At 44.6% G+C, this 18,648-nt stretch overlaps 1 protein-coding gene across 1 annotated transcript in view; it reads right to left on the reverse strand.

Moving 5' to 3' along the window:
* The window catches only part of zfyve26 (zinc finger, FYVE domain containing 26), a gene marked incomplete at its 5' end in the record, with an annotated part of 92,656 nt that overhangs the window by 48,641 nt on the left and 25,367 nt on the right, over window positions 1-18,648 (reverse strand). Inside the window, 9 exons of the mRNA XM_084310655.1 lie at window positions 1,670-1,846; window positions 2,185-2,307; window positions 2,770-2,874; window positions 3,879-4,078; window positions 5,919-6,784; window positions 10,126-10,231; window positions 12,756-12,989; window positions 16,505-16,675; window positions 17,003-17,122. Of these exons, the coding sequence (XP_084166781.1) occupies window positions 1,670-1,846; window positions 2,185-2,307; window positions 2,770-2,874; window positions 3,879-4,078; window positions 5,919-6,784; window positions 10,126-10,231; window positions 12,756-12,989; window positions 16,505-16,675; window positions 17,003-17,122 (2,102 nt within the window). The remainder of the gene's footprint in view (window positions 1-1,669; window positions 1,847-2,184; window positions 2,308-2,769; window positions 2,875-3,878; window positions 4,079-5,918; window positions 6,785-10,125; window positions 10,232-12,755; window positions 12,990-16,504; window positions 16,676-17,002; window positions 17,123-18,648) is intronic.

The following is an 18,648-nucleotide window of genomic DNA, read 5'->3' on the forward strand; positions in this document are numbered from 1 at the left end:
ACCTGTGCTAAAGGTCTTGGGAATTGTATTCATGTTGTAGTCATAACATTTTCACCTTTTAATTTTAAACCAATGCTGCCATCTACTGACAACAGAAAGTGTTGTGTATCGTCAACTTGAGAGGCTACTTCCGTAAACACCGTTGCCCAAAACACATTCTAGAGATTCCCACTTTTTACTGGTACATAGGTTCAAGTTTCAAGTTTCAAGTTTCTTTAATAGTTGTCATACAGAAGTACAGAATACTTTCATACAAAATGCTTCTTACTGTTACGCTCCAGAGACTGTGCTAGACAAGATAGTATCAAACATAGTATACGTGTAATTTAGAAGAAGAAAAAGAGGTCACAGTGTTCGGTATAGACATATGTACAATGTTCTGAGTTACCATATAATATACAATACTATGCAGTGTACTAATGTACAGTACTATCTAGTGCAAAGCAGAAATGGGATGAGGTACAATTTAGGTACAATTTACAGTAAGGTGTACGAGTTGTAGTGCAATCCTTCATCAATAAATATAAAGTGTGGGGAGTGGGTGCTACAGTGTGTTTGTTTAAAGTGGGTGTGTGCTATAAAGTGTGTGGAGTGGGTGCTACAGTGTGTTTGTTTAAGTGAGTGTGTGCGTGTGGATGTGTGTGCTATGTGCGTTTGGTGGTTGTTGTTGTGTAGTGTTCATTCATTGTTCGTAGTGATGCACGATATATCGGCCGCCGATATAATATCGGCCGATATGGCCGTTTTTTTACACATCGGTATCGGTCCGATATCAAGATAGGGCCGATATTAAAAAAAAAAAAAAAAAAAAATCTTCTTTTTACATGTTTTGGCCTTAAATAGTTTCAAAATATCAGTCATTTCTGAAAATAAGTTACAAAAGTTTAAAAAATTATGCGTTTTGGAAAATAGCTCTTTATTTGATTATCATAAAAAAGTGTTTTCTATACAGAGATATCGACATCGGTAAATATCGGTATCGGCCAGAACAGCAATATTAATATCGGTTATCGGTATCGGCCACAATTTTCACATCGGTGCATCACTAATTGTTCGTTTAGCAGCCTGATGGCCTGGGGATAGAAGCTTCTTCTGAGTCTTTCTGTACTCGCCTTGAGACTCCGGTATCGCTTGCCTGACCGCAGCAGTTCAAAGAGGCAGTTGTTCGGGTGACTGGAGTCTTTAATGATTCTCTTAGCCTTGCCCTTGCAACGCTTGTTGTAAATGTTCTGGAGGGTGGGGAGCCCCCCTCCAATTGTGCGTTCGGCTGAACGTGTCACTCTTTGTAGTCTGCTTCGGTCTTGTGCAGTGCTATTCCCAAACCAGGAGGTGATGTTGCCGGTCAAGATGCTCTCTATTGTACATGAGTAGAAGTTCTTAAGGTTCATAATCTAATAGTCTTTAGATGACTAAATATAGATGAATACTCATGACATTTGATATATATATTCTAAAATAAGTATAATTTCACTTCATCTACCTGTCGACATGAAATTCCCAAACGCTGACGGTAAAAAAAAGCCTGGATGTCGCGCAGAATGGGGCGTGACCGAATTTGGTCCCAGACAATAAGAGTGACTGAGATTGGTCTACGTTCCGTTATATGACAATCATTTGCAAAAAAACGTCACTTGATTTGGTTAATACCAACTAAGCCACAACAACCCACCCTGGAGCCCAGGTGGAGGGCGTGGATGTGGCGCCGCCGGGTCGATGACACCTGGTTCTGGAAGTGCAGAGTGAGGTAGTCGGCCAAGAAGTGACAGGCGCCCAACCCAGGCCGGCGGTCCAGAGCGCGCTCGCACACCTCCAGGCCCGTCGGGCCGTCTGACAGGCCCTCGAGGAGCTGAACAAGACAACAGGAGAGGAGACGGAAAACAAGAGTCAGGAAACGCCAAGTATTTTATTAATAACTGCTAATATCAGTCATGCTTTTTTATGACCGCGTATAATTTGTTCTTTTTTAGATTAAATAAAATAAAATAAAATAAAATAAATAAAATAAAATAAAATAAAATAAAATAAAATAAAATAAAATAAATAAAATAAAATAAATAAAATAAATAAAATAAATAAAATAAATAAAATAAATAAAATAAATAAAATAAATAAAATAAATAAAATAAATAAAATAAATAAAATAAATAAAATAAATAAATAAAATAAATAAAATAGAAGGCTGACCTGGAACGCCTCCTCAGTCTGTCCCTTCTCCAACAGGTGAAGCAGGTGTTCAGTCTGCAGTTGTAGCCTCAGCTGCTCAGACACAGGGTACAGCTGCACCCACTGGGCACAGAGGACGAACTCCTGCCAACACAATGTCAGGTATGTTCACCAGGCCCAGTGTGGCTCCCATGACACATTCACATTCACATTCATTTTCCCTTTAAAGGAACACGCCAACATTTTGGGAAATTAGCTTATCGTCTTCTCCAGAGAGAGACAAGAAGATGGATACCAGTTTCCTCTCTGTGCGTTCAGTAGAAAGCGATCTGGCTGCACGTTAGCCTAGCTTAGCACAATGAATGGAAGCGGACGGTGCCGGTTAGCCTTCGGGAGAGGTGTTAGTTGGACAATGCCTAGGCTAACCGGCACTGTCTTTACCACTATGCACTCAATGTCTTTACCACTATGCACTCAAGACCGTAGCTCTAAAGTTCCGTGAGGGAACTGATCCATCTCAAGCCCCGCCCCTCTGTCCTCGATCCTCCAATCACAGCCGTCACTTCCCCGGTTGTTTCATCAGCGGGGCAGAGACTCCCGACTCACCCCGGCCTCGAGCATCAGAGACAGCATGGACTCCGGGCTTCGTTTGGATTGGCTCCTCAGCTCCTGCCACGTCGCCCAGGGCAACGGCGGCTGCAAGTCCAGCATCTGCCGAAAGCCATTACATAACACGTGACGACACGCCCCCGACACACCTCAACGACAGGATGTGTACAAGAGAGAGCCCTCGACACAGGAAATAAGATAAAGATAAAACATTCCTTTACTGATCCCCTTGGGGAAATTCCGGTGTCATAACAGCATGGGGGAGGGGAGAATAGGAGGTACAGGTATGGGCAGGGTAATAGAATAAAGACATAAATATAGGCAATACAATTATAATAAAAATACAAAATAAACAATGTAAACAATATAATTAACTCTCAATATAAAAAAAGATGAGAAAAATAGACAGTGTGAACAATAATAATTAACTCTAGGGCTGTTGCGATATGGAATTCTCCATATTGCGTTAAGAAGTCGCCACATATTGCAGTTTGTGGTTTTACAGCGGTATTTCATTTAGTGTCCCGTTTCTGCCAAACTTTTCTACTCTTGTCACAATCCAGACCAAATCTCGGCAAAATATTTTCGTTTTATCGTCACTAAAATATCTGAATAACTAATGTTTCTCACATTAGCCGGATCCCTTCACTCAAGTCGCACAGACGTAGCCTGGAGCCCATCCAATTATCCATTACACACACATGCAACTGTCACCCAGCCTTTCAACTGTAATTTGACTGTTCTGCTTCATGCCGCTCTGTAATTGTATTTGGTTGGTTGTTTGATGTGTGTGTTAATTATCTCCCTTACCTCTGTGATGTACTGTATGTACCATCAGCCTCTTTTCTATGATTATTTTTTGTCCCCTTTCGAGGGGACCTGTTGTCATTGAAAATAAGAATTTGTTCTAAACTGACCTGCCTGGTTTAAATAAAGGTTAAATAAAATTTAAAAAAAGTCATTCCTCCTCCTACTACTACTATTACTACTATCACGACGATGCGTTCGTCTTTGCTGCCTTACCGACGCACCCGTCGTGTCCTCAATCAACACCCCCTCTCTGACCAACAATAAGCCCATTCGAAGAAGAACCCTTCGATCTTTACCCAGCGGTAGATGTCCAGCTCTTTCTTCCGGAGCTCCAGGTCCGTCCTCAGCGCCGCCTCCAGGCCCGGGTCGTCCAGGCAGAACTCCAGCAGCTCCAGGCAGGCGGTCAGGGGCCATCGCTGCAGCACCCGGAGGGCCACGCGTGCCCGCAGGCCGGGGTCCTGCACCCGGAACAGCTGCTCTACGCCCCCGACTCCGTCTGGTATCAGAAGGCGGGTCAGAGGACACACGTGTGTGTGAGGGACGGGACGGGACCATACGGTCGGAAGAACACAGCGCTAGAGCCTGGAGCCGCGCGACTGGTTCAGACATACGCTCACACCAGACTTATCATAACAAGCCAACATAAATCAAAAAAGTAATTTCAACTGTGAGATTAGATTAGATTAGATTCAAATGTATTGTCGTCATACAGCACAAGTACAGTACAACACAAAAGAAGTTTGGCATCCAACCAGAGTGCAAACTGGTGATTAAACTGGGTATGAAATATATAAATGAGTACTACTGGGTGTAGTGCTAATGAGATGTATGTGTACAGATAGGGATAAAATTATTAAATTATTTTCATATAACTCGATATCGATAATTATCGTCGATATAATGTCTGTCAAGTTTAATTAACTTCTTATGCCCGGCGCCGATGGACGGGCTATTAATAGACTTGTTTTGCTGCTGCGAATGTCTCGAGAGTCGAGTTGATGTCGTCATCAGTCCGCGCACGTTAGCAGTTAGCCAGAGCAAGCGGAGTATCTCATGACAATGTACTAAATATGACCCTAAAATACTCTGTTCCGCCCCAATACATTGCAACGACGTCCACCGTATACCCCACACTACTATAACAGTTACCCTCAGAATTCAAAACACACACCAACTCGGCAGGTAAACTGTAAAATAGCGCCGTGCAAGCTAATTATCCTAGCCAGCCTCGTTTGCTACTTGAGCTCTACGTCTCCTTCCGCTGTCGGCCATCTCCTTCACTGATTGGTTGTTAGTGCGTGTGCTCATATCCAAGCTTGGAAAATCGATATATCGAAACTTTGCGACCACGTTTCATGTTTATTTCGAGGAAATAATTTATCGCGATAGTTATCGTTATCGTTTTATCGCCCAGCCCTATGTACAGAGTTGTAATATTAATATGTACAGTGATACAGGTATAAAGACACTATGGTAGTAAGTCATACTGGCCAGCAGGGTAACTAGTAAGAGTAGGTAAGGGATATGTACCGATAAAGTATTTACAGACACGTATGTAAAAGGATTATGTGCACGTATGTACAGACAGATGTGGATAGGTAGATATATATGGTAATAAATAAATAAGGTGTATTAGTAGGTATATAGAAGGATTATATGCAGGTATATTCAGACAGATATGGATATATATATGCAGTCAATATAAATATATAAATGTATATACATAAATGTATATACTATTGTACTTGCTATCAGACAGAGTTATATGGGTAGACTATAGTATGAGGTAGGTAGTTGTGATTATTATGATTACAGTGTAGCGCAGTTGTAGACAGTGAAAGCTATGAGAGAGGGAGATAGTTCATGATATGGTATATGTAGTAACATGATAAGAGTTGTGTTTTGACCAGGCCTTGAAAGCTATAAATATGTTTCATGTCATGATTTCATCATACATCACCGGGGGCAGAATGATTTTCACACGCTTATCACGAGTTGCTATTTGATATATTGATATTTGATATAATGTTTGCAGCATCGTGTGCCGTCAGTGTCAAATTCGGGTCAGCGAGGTAAACAGTTTGAGGGTCTAATTCAGCTCCATGCACCTGCAGTGAGGAGGAAAGGAGGAAAACCTCAGGGGTTTTCTGCACCAAAAAATAAGCATCGTGTCACACAGCACATCACCATATATATTATAATATAATATTATTTCCTACTTTAGACCCAAGTATGTGAGCGAAGTATCATCAAAACAGTTCCATGAACTCCATGAACTCTTCCACGAACACCTCCGTGTTGAAAACATGTTGTTTACCCGGCGGCGAGACGCTCACCTTCCAGAGCGGCGCAGGCCAGCAGCCGGTCCCTCAGCGCCCTCTCCTGGCCGCCGCCCTGTCCGTACAGCTCCAGCAGACTCAGGGCTCTGCCCAGGTCCCCGGAGGCCAGGGCCTGCTGGAAGGCCTCCGCCGCCACCGCCTGGGCGCCCGGGTGTCCCTGAGGCCCGCAGAGCAGCAGGGCGACCAGGGGTTTCCCGCAGAGAGCGGCCCCTAGACCCCCGCGGCCCTCCTCGGGACCGGCGCTGCTCTCCGGGGACCCCAGCACGGGCTCGGCCATGGCGCGCAGGTGGGCCCGGAGGATGGGGAAGCCTCTCAGCAGGCCGTCTCCCTCGCGGGAGATCTGCTCCCCGTCCAGAGCCGCCGCCTCTTTGCGCCCGCCGCTGCGGAAGAAGCCCGGCCAGCCGGACTGCTGCGTCCGCGACACCTCCCCTCTGCAGGCGCTCAGACAGGCCAGCGTGGCCAGGAGAGGGGAGCGGGACTTTAAGAAGGACAGGGCCGACGACGTGAGGAGGAAGGAGGAAGGCGGGGCGGAGCAGGAGGACGAGAGGGAGGGCGGACAGGAGAGGTTGGTGGGAGGCGTGGTGGACAGCTCCTCCTCCCCCGAGGCTTCCGACTCCGAGCCGGGGGAGTCGGACGGGGGCTCGTCGAGGTCCAGGGTCGGCAGGTGTTCCTGGACGTGCTGCCGGAGCAGGGAGGCCATGCTGGCCACGGCGAACACTCCGTCCTCTTCCTCGCCCCCCAGCCCGGCCCCTTCTTCACCCCCGGGACGGGAGGTCCACACGGGCAGGGAGTCACAGCAGCGCTGCACGATCACCTGCTGCACGCTCAGACGCAGACCCTCCTGCTGCAGCAGGGACAACACCCTGCAGAGAGAGAGGGGGGGGGGGGGGGGAGAGAGAGAGGGAGAGAGGGGGAGAGAGAGGGGGAGGGAGAGAGCGAGAGAGAGGAGAGAGAGAGAGAGGGGGGGAGGGAGAGAGAGAGAGAGTCCTGAAGTAACAGACCGTCGTTCACGTCGTGTCTAAATGGACCTGGGATGTTCTTCCTTGTAGTATTTTATTATCCTGCACCTTTAGTTATGTTTTAGATTAGATTCAGATTTATTGTCATCATACAGCACAAGTACAGTAGTAGCATGAAAAGAAGTTTGGCATGCAACCAGAGTGCAAATGTAACAGTAAAGTGCAACAGCAATGTACAACGTACAGGTGATTAAACTGGGTATGAAATACATAAATTAGTACTACCGAGTGTAGTGCTAATCACACGTATGTATAGAGTTGTGCCTGAACCAACGTGGTTGGGACCAAACGGTGTCCCTTGAAGAACTGTCCTGGCGGCTTCATTACTTTAGGCAACCAACTTGCGCCTAGCCACGCCCCCGCGGAGCTCTGCCGCGGCATTATGCAGCCGTAATCCCCCCTCTTTTAACATCGACGGTTAGCTCAACTCGTTCGCCGCCTTGCTGTAGAACCTGCGGTGCGTTGGTGACAAGTTCGAATCACTTCAATTTTTTTTGGCATTGTTTCGGAGTTGGTTAAGGTTAGGGTTAAGTTTAGGCATTGTTTCGGAGTTGGTTAAGGTTAGAGTTTGTCTTAGAGCATGGCAATATTTCTTTCGCCGGTTAAGTTTAGGCATTGTTTCGGAGTTGGTTAAGGTTAGGGTTAAGTTTAGGCATTGTTTCGGAGTTGGTTAAGGTTAGGGTTAAGTTTAGGCATCCTTTCGGAGTTGGTTAAGGTTAGGGTTAAGTTTAGGCATTCTTTCGGAGTTGGTTAAGGTTAGAGTTTGTCGCAGAGCATGGCAATAGAATGCAGCCCATTTCCGCACTGCCGCTGTCTCGCGCTGCCGCGGTCACATGGGCGTCGTGGCCAATCAGAGAAATGCTCCACGCAAGTTGGTTGCCTAAAATGTTGACGCGTCCTGGCGGCTACGGCCGTGGTATAGACCAGTGTCCGCTGTTCACGTCAGACTCGGTGTGCACATGCATTTGCACGTGGGGCAAAAGGAGCGTAATCCTGGTCAGAACAACAGGGCAGACTACAATATATTCGCATTTGTTAGCCATGCTAGCGATCTAAACAATCAATCAATCCATGCCAAAGCTATATGTGCACGTCGGCTCAGTCATTGGTATGTTTTGATTTACAAGGCCATTCTTGGTATGGTTCCGATTTATTTATCGTCACTTTTAAATTTGAATGGTGGAAATTACAATCTCCGTTCGAAGGATTTTCTGCACTTTGCTGTTCCCACAGTCCGAACAGAAATGGGAAAGAAAGCATTTTGTAACGTTACTTTTATGTGTAATGTCTGTGTGTTTATTTTGAAACATTGTGTTGCTGCTATTCTTGGCCAGGGCCTCGTTCCCCGTACCTGGCTAACTGAGTTAGCCGGATAATATCCAGCATAGCCTGACTTAAGCCAGACCTTTCCATTCCCCGACGCTCGATTGTCTAAATCACTATGACAACAGATCAAAAAGTTTGAGCCTGGTCGAGAGCAGGGTTAAGTTCAGTTAGCTGGATGAACTATGGCCACACCCCCGCAAAGAAATCCCAGCTCCCTTCCTGAAATATTTCTCACAGTCTAGAGTAGATCCCATTATGCCATTCTGAATTATGTTTTTGTGCTTCGTTTGAAATGTAAAATAATAGGTCTGCATCTGCAGTAACGCTGATAATAAATCATATTCAGCCTATGAATTTACTTTGTCCTATATAATGCACGTCATATTTATACGGATACGGCGCTCGCGAGTCGCGACACAGTTATTTTAATAACGGACTAAACGGATCATTGCAAATGTGAATCCCACTGGGATATTTTTAATGAATGAAACCTATCGGGTGTTTGGCTCTGATTAGTTTAATATTCCTCGCTGTGTATTTGCTTAACGGAGCACCCGGATACGTTTCATTCAAGCTGAAGAGTCTATGCGCGGATTGTGGATATGAATTATGAGGAATCTGAATCTGTGGAGTATTTAATTGTATCACTGTGACAGTGTCACACGTTATTGTGATATTGTAACTGGGATTAAAATATATGAGGAGATGCGCTGTTTGATGGATTTGATGACGTGACGTGACTTGATAAATTGAATGAGCCTTTGACGTTTTTGATGAATGAATTTGAGAAAATGCATTTATCTTTTCAAGCACTGTTATCTGATGATGAACATGAGGTGTCACTGGTATAAACCAAATGGTAATCAATTCAATGCATGTATGGATTAGGTCCGAAACAGATTAAAACCTGATTAATAGTGTAACTGCAAGCCTCCCTCCAAGCCTCTCTTTGAAAACCATGTATTTATATAGTACATAATACCCAAGCACATACAGATATCCTCATGATATAATTCGTATCAATTAGATATACTATTTGGGCTTGTTTTTATCGTTATTCTGAAAGAGCTGAACTAATTATTTTCGCTAGCAAGATCTCATTTGATTATTCATTCCATAAGCCTATACTGCCAGCAGGCACGCCCATTCTGCAATCTGTTAATAACGTTTTAAATCAATCAATCAATCAATGCCGTTAGAAGATCAGGATTTCTGCTATCGACACTTGCTGTCTTTTCAGCTGAGGCGGGCACGCGCAATTATCCCAGGTCTCAAGTCTGGTTCAAATGAACGAGACTGAATCCACCTTCGAGGAACAGGAAAATCCCGGATTCAAACATCAGGTTAATTGAATCTGGATAATGGGACTCCTGATCGACTTAGTTGAACCAGGTACGGGGAATAGGGCCCTGGTCTCCCTTGTAAAAGAGATCCTGGATCTCAATGGGACACACATGGTTAAATAAAGGCTAAATAAAAAAAGAATAAAAGAAATTTAAAAAGGTGAAAGACTCACACTCACAGCCATGCTGATTTGGCCAAATGACATCCAGCCGTTTTCATTTTAAACTACTTTTAGTCACTTTTAGTGTCATGGTTTCTCCATAGAGCCCCGTTGTACTTTTTCTTTTGCGCAGGTAGTGGGCAACTTAGTCACGTGACTCGGGTTGGTATTGCCGATTGGCTCGAACATGGTATGTTTGTAAACAGCAAACGGGTCTATAGTGCTGGCCCATTCCAAACAGTTTCAAAAGGACAACTTCCCAGATGGTTCCGTGTTGGCAGACCGTCCGGCGGATCAGGTTAACCGAATCCATTACCTGACACCTCAACATGTGCGGGGAGGCCGGTGTGCCTACCTGTCAGGTGACACGTGTCTCTCAAACAGCAGGTGGGACAGGAGCCGAGACGGGGCCTGAAGCAGCACCAGCAGCGGGTTCCCCAGCTTCACCTTACTGGCCTGGTCTGAGAGCAGCAAGAGAGGTGTTAGAACCAGGTAGAGAGTAGAGCTTCACCTTACTGGCCTGGTCTGAGCGCAGCAAGAGAGGTGTTAGAATAACCAGGTAGAGAGTGGGGCTTCACCTTACTGGCCTGGTCTGAGAGCAGCAAGAGAGGTGTTAGAACCAGGTAGAGAGTGGAGCTTCACCTTACTGGCCTGGTCTGAGAGCAGCAGAAGAACCAGGTAGAGAGTTTTGTAGTAGTCAGTATTAGGGATGTAACGATACAATCTTTCAAATTATATACGGTCACGATTTGATTTTGTATTATTTTAAGTGGTAAAGGAACACGCCAACATTATGAGAAATGTGCTTACCTAGCCTAGCACAGCACGAACGAATGGAAGCGGATACGGACCACTAGCCTAGCTTAAACCTCCGGGAGAGGTGTTTTTGGCCAAACAGCTACTGTAGGCTAGTAGTGGTCCGTATCCACTTCCATTAATTTGTGCTAATTAATAGCTTTCTACTGAACGCACAGAGAGGACTTCTTGACTTCTTCTTCTTCTTCTTCTTGTCTGACGGTAAGCGCATTTCCCATAATGTCGGCGTGTTCCTTTCAAATGTATTCACACTACAGAGCTCTAATTACAAGGAACCAATCAATCGAGGCTGTTTTTCCTCAGAAAGCTCCGGTGTTTTGACGTCAGCAGGTCACTCCTGCAAGTGTTTTATCAAAGCATTTTAGCAAGTGTCCTATTTTATGCCGTTGTCTGTTGGGGGGTGCGGTGCGGTTTAAGCTCAGAGGACAGAAACAAGATCAACAATCAATAAACTGATCAGGAAGGGGGGGGGGGGGGGGGGGGAATCTACTGTTGGCTCAACTCCCTGACTCACGGAGCAGAGAATGGGTAGGAAGCTCAAGAGAGTTTAATTTATTTATATTTATTCTATTTATTTTTGGGCTTTCTGTATTTTTCAGCCATCCCAATTTAGTCGTTATGTCAATTCCCTTCCTGGTTGTTGCGCGCATTGCCCCACTGTCGGCCTGGGGAGGGTGTAGAACTACCACATGCCTCCTCCGATACACGTGGAGTTGCCAGCTGCTTTTTTTTTTTACCTGACAGCGAGGAGTTTCACTGGGGGAACGTAACACGTGCAGAGGTTCACACTATTTCCCCCAGATCCCCTCCCTGCTGAACAGGCGCCCCGACCGACGAGTAGGAGTCGCAGTTTACAACGACCAGGACACACAAACCCTACCGGCTTCCCACCCGCTAACACTGCAAATTGTGTTAGTAGGGATGACTGACCAAGCCGGGAGGTACCGCTGACAGCTGGATTCAATCCCAGAGTCTCTACGGTACCCAGCCGCACCGCATACAATGTTTTTAACGAGCTGAAGAGCTCTTTTTAGTGACAGGCTCGTTAAGCCAACCTGCTCTTCAGAGAGATTCAGGAAGTCTTTATACCTGCTGCATTGTCATCGACTGTCACCGTTGTTGATGACGATGATAATCTGATCTTGATGGTGGCTGTACCGAGGACTGTGGTGATGTTGGTGAATATGATGATGTCGTCTACAAACACTATCATATTCTAGTACAGTCACATTGTTGTTACATTATTTATTATGGTGCTGTGCTGTTCTCTCCCTTTTGTACCGCCTTGAGATGTACAGTATATGCTTCCTTTTCTATTGTTATTTATGTACATATACTACAGAGCTTGGTTTGGCTCGGGAAAATGACACATTTATTTCAAAAGATGTAAAGGATGAAAATGAGCCTTAAATATGATGCTGATTGCAGTAGCCACGCCACCCCACCAGTTAAACACAGAGAGAGCGCTAGAGAAGAGAACGAGAGACTCGCCGATTAGGTTTTACATTTCGATTGAACGTAAATCTTTTTAGAAATGTCTATTCTGTGTCGATATCGTTACACCCCTAGTCAGCGTCACTCAATATAACACAGGGAATCTAGAAAGAGAAGAGAGGACGGATAGTTGCTGCCGTGGGGTCCGTCCGTCTGTGTTTCTGTGGCATGCGAGAAACACAATTTTACAGATTAATCGACAAACTCCTCTAGGACTATTAGTAGACTAGGAATTTCCTTAGTCGAGGACATCCCCCGATAAACGGCCCCGGTCTCCTCTCTTTCCCTCTGAACTCTCTAACTTGGCTAAGCGTGTGCCCCCCCCCCCCCCCCACCCCCTCCTAATAGACAGTCTCCTCCCCATCATATGTATATATTTTCTGTTAGGATCTCTGGGTAACTGTATATTTGCATATCGTATATGTCACAAATGTAACAGTACTAAATACCTGTATGTCATGTATGTCCCTATGCCATAAATGTCATGATGTCATGTATGTTGTGTATGTCATAAATGTCATTATGAATTCAAAACGGGGGACCCTGATGTAAACAAGACAAACGTCTTTCTCTGCTCTGCATCCCCTTAACAATTGTGTGTATTGAGCCGTACTGTATTGTACCCATTCTGCAATCTGTTAAATAAAGTTTTCATTCATTCATTCATTCATTCACCCTCCGGGCCCAGGCAGCGCACGAGCACCGACGCCAGCGTGTTGACGTAGTCCAGGAAGCTGCGCGTGTAGTCGGGCCTCGCAGGGCTTCCGTCCGGCTCGAAGGGGTACAGCTGGTCCAGGAAGCGCAGCAGCTGCTTCATGTTGGACCTGACGGGGTGGGAGTCGAGCTCCGACTGCTTCAGGCCGGCCTGCTCCACCAGCGCCGCCAGGAGACCGCTGCCCGTTTGGCCCTCTGTTATAACAACATGGTAAAACACAGAGATAATGTTGATCACACACTAGTAGCTGGCCAGCAGAACACCGTCTCTATCACAGGTGGTGACAACATAAACTAAACAGAGATAATGTTGATCACACACTAGTAGCTGGCCAGCAGAACCAGGGCTCTACGCTAACCTTTTTCACTAGGGGCACAGGTGCTCCTAAATGAAAAAATTTAGGAGCACACAAAGAAATTTAGGAGCACCCAAAAATATTTAGGAGCACAGTGAAAATATTTCAAGTAACAGAGTTTATTTTTTATTAAATAAATGTATATTTGTACTGTGCGTGCATGTGTGTAAATTAGCTCTTGCTACAACCCTGCATGTTTACATTTTGTATTTTGCACTTGATGTTCATTAACATGTGCTGTCCCTATCAAATAAACTATCAAATCAAACTACTGCTACAAAAGGTTCAGTCACTTAACTTTAGCCCCTTTTATGCATACAATGTTTATGTTTTGGCTGTGTTGCTCTTCTAGAAAAATAATCCTTTCAGGGTTGCCTATTGAAATACTGTACACTTTCCTGATTAATTGAAAATGGGGGACCCTGATGTAAACAAGACGAAAGTCTTTCTCTGGTCTGCATCCCCTTAACAATTGTGTGTATTGAGCTGTACTGTATTGTACCCATTCTGCAATCTGTTAATAAAGTTTTCAATCAATCAATCAATCAATCAATCAATCAATCAATCACACCTCCAGTACAGAAACATTGTTTGAGTTTGCGTGTCAGGTAGACCATTGATTGACAGTCGAGTCTGCCAATTACATCACATCGCTTGCACTCTGGCGCTGCAGCTGGACCCATTGCCCACCTCTGCTGTTGATAACGCTAGCCAAGTTATTATACACACAGATACACAGTGGGCCAGTGACTTTGGTGTAGGGGTGTAACAATGCATCGATCCTAAGGGGGAAATTCAACTGCATCGATTTGAAAATGTTAGAATAGATTATCGCAATTTTAATGTGTACACGTTATGTTATTGTCATGTCCGTTACAGCCAACACACCGACATACGCTACTGCATCAACGTTATGATTAACAAAGCAAGGCATTCGTTTTGTTGCATTAACGTTATATTACTATTGCTATCGATAAATCTAGGTGTTCTAAAATCTATTGCTATTGGTAAGAGAGAGACTATAATAAGTTGGTGTCTCGGAAAACGAGAGCCCTGATCGCGGAGTTTCAGGAAGTAAACAAGCAAAACGAGAGCTTCCGAATCTTGGTCATTTGCTTTATTTCCCATGAAACCAGTCACTTCACTCTACTGTGATTGGACCGTTGGCTTGAGTGCAATGTGGGACTTGTAGTTTTTTAACGATCTCGCAGCGGAGGAAAAAAAAGACGAGAGAGGCTATAATCTGTATTCGCACAGCGTGCGCGTAATTGATTTTTACGGTTCGCATTTTAGGGGCATATGCGAGCAATTTGGTCGCACTGTAGAGCCCTGAGAACACCGTCTCTATCACAGGTGGTGACAACATAAACTAAACAGAGATAATGTTGATCACACACTAATAGGTGTTTACACTTTTATTTAATTTCTTTCATGTTATTTCATTTCATTTTACATATAGTTTTTGTTTTTCGTTTTGCATGTATATATATATATTTGTTTTGTAAGGTTTTGAATTAGTACACTCCTTTGAGTAGTGGAAAAGGGGTAGGATTAAATAAGTGTATACTTCTTTCCACTCCTTTTCGAACATGTAAATTGAGTTATGTTTTGCTTTTGTTTATTTATTAAAAATATATATATATTTCTTGAGATCAATGATTTGTTTTGATTTTATATTGTTTGTATTTATTTACATGTTCGAAATAAAGATTTAAAATAAAAAATCAATAGATGTCGAGCAGAACAGTCTCTATTACAGGTGGTGATAACATTAACTAAACAGAGATAATGTTGATCACACACGAATAGATGGCCAGCAGAACACCGTCTCTATTACAGGTGGTGATAACGTTAACTAAACACACAGACAATGTAAATAATACACGGATAATAGTCAGCAATACTATCTTCAGCCGCTCTCAAAGGTCTCTTATCATATTAACTTACCGGTATTCAGGTTTGCCTCGCCGTTTCATTACAGCTACCAAACGTTTTAATAATAATATTATAAAACTAGGAACTACATAAAAAATGAATTAAACACACGTCATCTCTTCTGCAACGTGCCGGTTTAAGTTTGTTTATTTATTTTGTACCCGGGGACAGTGCACATTAACCCATTCTTAGCCAGGCATTATACCATCCTCTGCCAGCTCTATTTGTCTATGGAGATGTTCACCTACTTTGCAGGGCTATAACTTTTTAAATTGTATTGCTAAATTGACATTACTATGGCCCATTCAACATCAATTATCTATTGTTCAGGATGTGGGAACGTTATACTTTTTCATTCACACAAAAATACGGTCTAGAGTATGAATATGTTTTTATTGTTTTCTGCAGTATTTCATAAAACGTGAGTTATAGCCATTTATGCATATATTAGATCATCAAATGCAGTTCGATAGCGATTGACGTCAGATTAACATTTTCAATTGTACAAGGTCCTAAACGTCATGACTCATCATCTGCTGGTGACCGGAGGGGGGGGGGGGGGGGGGTCGTTTATAATGCAATGACCGACGTTAAATGATTCATGTCGTATGGGTGATATATAGATCATAGCCGTTTGTTTGGATAATAATAATCAAAAACGCTGAAACTCACCGCAGCTTCCTCGTAGCGATGGGGGATGATACTGGAGCAAAAAGATCGCTATTATGGGATGTTGATCTATGCGCTCCATTTCCAGGTTGTATAATACTATATACGTCCAAATAATGTTGTTTATCGAGTTATGGCAACGGATCGATTATCCAGTGTGTCCAGATGGAGTCCCGCGAGCGATAGCGAGTGGCGGACGGAATAGGGGTGACACCAAGCACTTCCGGCCCCACTTCCGGTTTGGCAACTCGCCGATCAGCCACCAGGTGGCGGTATTGAAGCGCTGGAGAGTTGAGTGGAGATCTACAGCACCAGTCATGACTCCGTGGGTGAAATGTGAATACCATGACGAAAATTTGAAATATTGATCTCGATGACGGCGTAATCCGTCATTGGCAGATTAAGCATGGCGAGGAATGACGTCTTAATCCGTCAATGGCGGAGAATGGGTTAATGCACATCTTCAGTTTCCACATCAATATAAAATGTGCCAGATTTTAGCTAATGAGATAGTTTCCATCTGTAGTCCCTGCCTACCATGCATGTCTTTATGGTGTGGGAGGAAACCAGAGTACCCAGAGGAAACCCATGCGAACACGGGGAGAACATGCAAACTCCACACAGAAAGGCCCCCTGCTGGGGTTCGAACCCAGGACCTTCTTGCTGTGAGGCAGGCAGCAGTGCTGACCACTGTGCCGCTCTACCGTATCTCGCCGTGCACTGTGTGTGTGTTTCCCGGCGGCTACTGACCTGCGGTGTCCGTGGCGGAGGCCAGCGTGTTGAGCGTGAGCTCCAGCCGATGCTCCAGACTGAGCCGGGCGGCGATGCTCTCCTCCCTCAGCGTGGGCTGGCAGCTCAGCAGCACCTCCTGGACGCAGCAGCCGAAGGGCGCGGCCGCCACGTGCTCCTCCCCGCCGGGGTCTGCCGACGAGAAGAGCGGAACGCTAGATATCATACTAGATAGTACCCTTCTTTCTAGTTTAACTCTTCGGCACATGACGTAGATGTTTATCATTCGTCAAATAGGAAATCCATGTGAACAGCGGAGGCTCTGAGTGAATGGGTCAAATGTGAGGAACAAATTGTAAAGCGCTTTGGATAAAAGCACTATATAAATGCAGCCATTTACCATCATGTTATCCTTGACACTGAATGAAATATATATATATTTTTTTATGAACTAAAACTAAAACTAAATATAGATCAATTAGCCTGTGAAAGAGTTTGTGTAATGGTTTCTTTTTTTACCCGTCTTGACAGGACCCTTGTTACTGGCTGAATGGTTGAGGATCTTGCTGATCTGTTGCAGGATCATGGGGAACCCACAGATGCCTCCAGCGCGCGGCACCTTGGTGTCCACCCTCAGACCTGGGGAAGAGGAGACTGGGGGGTCAACGAAAACACTGACAATGTCAACCCATCAGAACTAAGCTCCAGACCTGGGGCGACAGGGCCTTCGCTGCAGCTGCCCCCACACTCTGGAACGCCCTTCCCAACCCATGAACTCCTTCCTCTCTCACCTATATATATATTTTTTTTTTCTCTCTACTAAAACGTTATTGTATTGTATTGTTTGTTTTGTAAAGTGTCTTTGAGCATTCGGAAAAGCGCTATATAAATATGATATTATTATTATTAACAGATTATGTGAGATTTGCCAGACGCAGGCTTCTATGTAGAGTTGGGCAACGTGCTCCATATATTCTCTCTCTCTCTCCATTAGGCTTTTGTTTTTTTGATCCACTTTCTCTCCCATTTTCTATTTTTCTCCCATCCCAATTTCGTCTCATCCAATTCAACCCTCCCCTGTCTCGAACGCTGTTTCTTGCCTCCCACAAGCCGGCTGCAATGTGGACTAAGTCATACATAGCACGAGTCCCCTCCGATACTCGAGGTGACAGCAGTCGCATCTTTCCACCTACGCGGCGCAATCTTTCAGCGTCAGGGGTCTGCGCTTTGGAGGGGCGGCGCCCCCGTCGCTTCCTGATTCTACTGCGCAGGCGCACCAACCGACCTGTAGGAGTCGCTGTCCACAACGCCCGATCCCCACCTATCAGTTTCCCACCCCCTAATACTGCCAATGTGTATTAGTACGGACGACCGGCTAAACTGAAAGCAATGTGGAGTATTCGTGGTGATCGCCTTGCCCACTGCACCACGTGGCCGCCCTTCCATTAGGCTTTTGTTCAAATGAATTCTGGCATTATAAATGCTCTACTAGTGTTTTACCTTAAGGATTATGAGTCAACTCAACTATTGCAAAGATTAATGCAATGGTGACAGTGGCAATTTCACCATGGCAAACAAAAACAATAGATATTATAGGGCAGATGTTATATTATAATAGATATTATATTTGTAGGGTGAAAGCCGACACGTCTCTTTCAAACACCTATGTCAAAATGTATGTGAATACAGCATTAGCAGATGCTTGGCCATATATATAGCGTTAGCAGACATACTGTATTAGTGTTTATTTTGCAGTCGACACCTGGTGCCTAAATAAAGCTTTGTGTAAAGAGTCGTTCACGGCGTACATTAGAATGGCAGACTTGAGCAGAAACTATATGTGGTGTGGGGGTGGCTGGTTGGAGCAGCCACACCTGTCCTGGTCAGGCTATGTAGACATGGGAGCAGGGGTGGCTGCGCACCTGCTGCACATTGTTTAAAAAAGGTGCTGTAAGTGATATTCTTTGTTAAGATAACATGTTAAATAGCTCTACATTCTGACAACCATCACTGATACAGAGTGGTTGATCAGTAACATGGGTCTCTCAGTCCCTCCGCTCTGCAGTAAACACACAGCCATCACTGATACAGAGTGTTTGGCCAGTAACATGGGTCTCTCAGTCCCTCCGCTCTGCAGTAAACAGCCATCACTGATACAGAGTGTT

The sequence above is a fragment of the Notolepis coatsorum genome (assembly GCF_963971535.1).
Source record: "Notolepis coatsorum genome assembly, chromosome: 3".
In the NCBI taxonomy this organism is placed as follows: Eukaryota; Metazoa; Chordata; class Actinopteri; order Aulopiformes; family Paralepididae; genus Notolepis; species Notolepis coatsorum.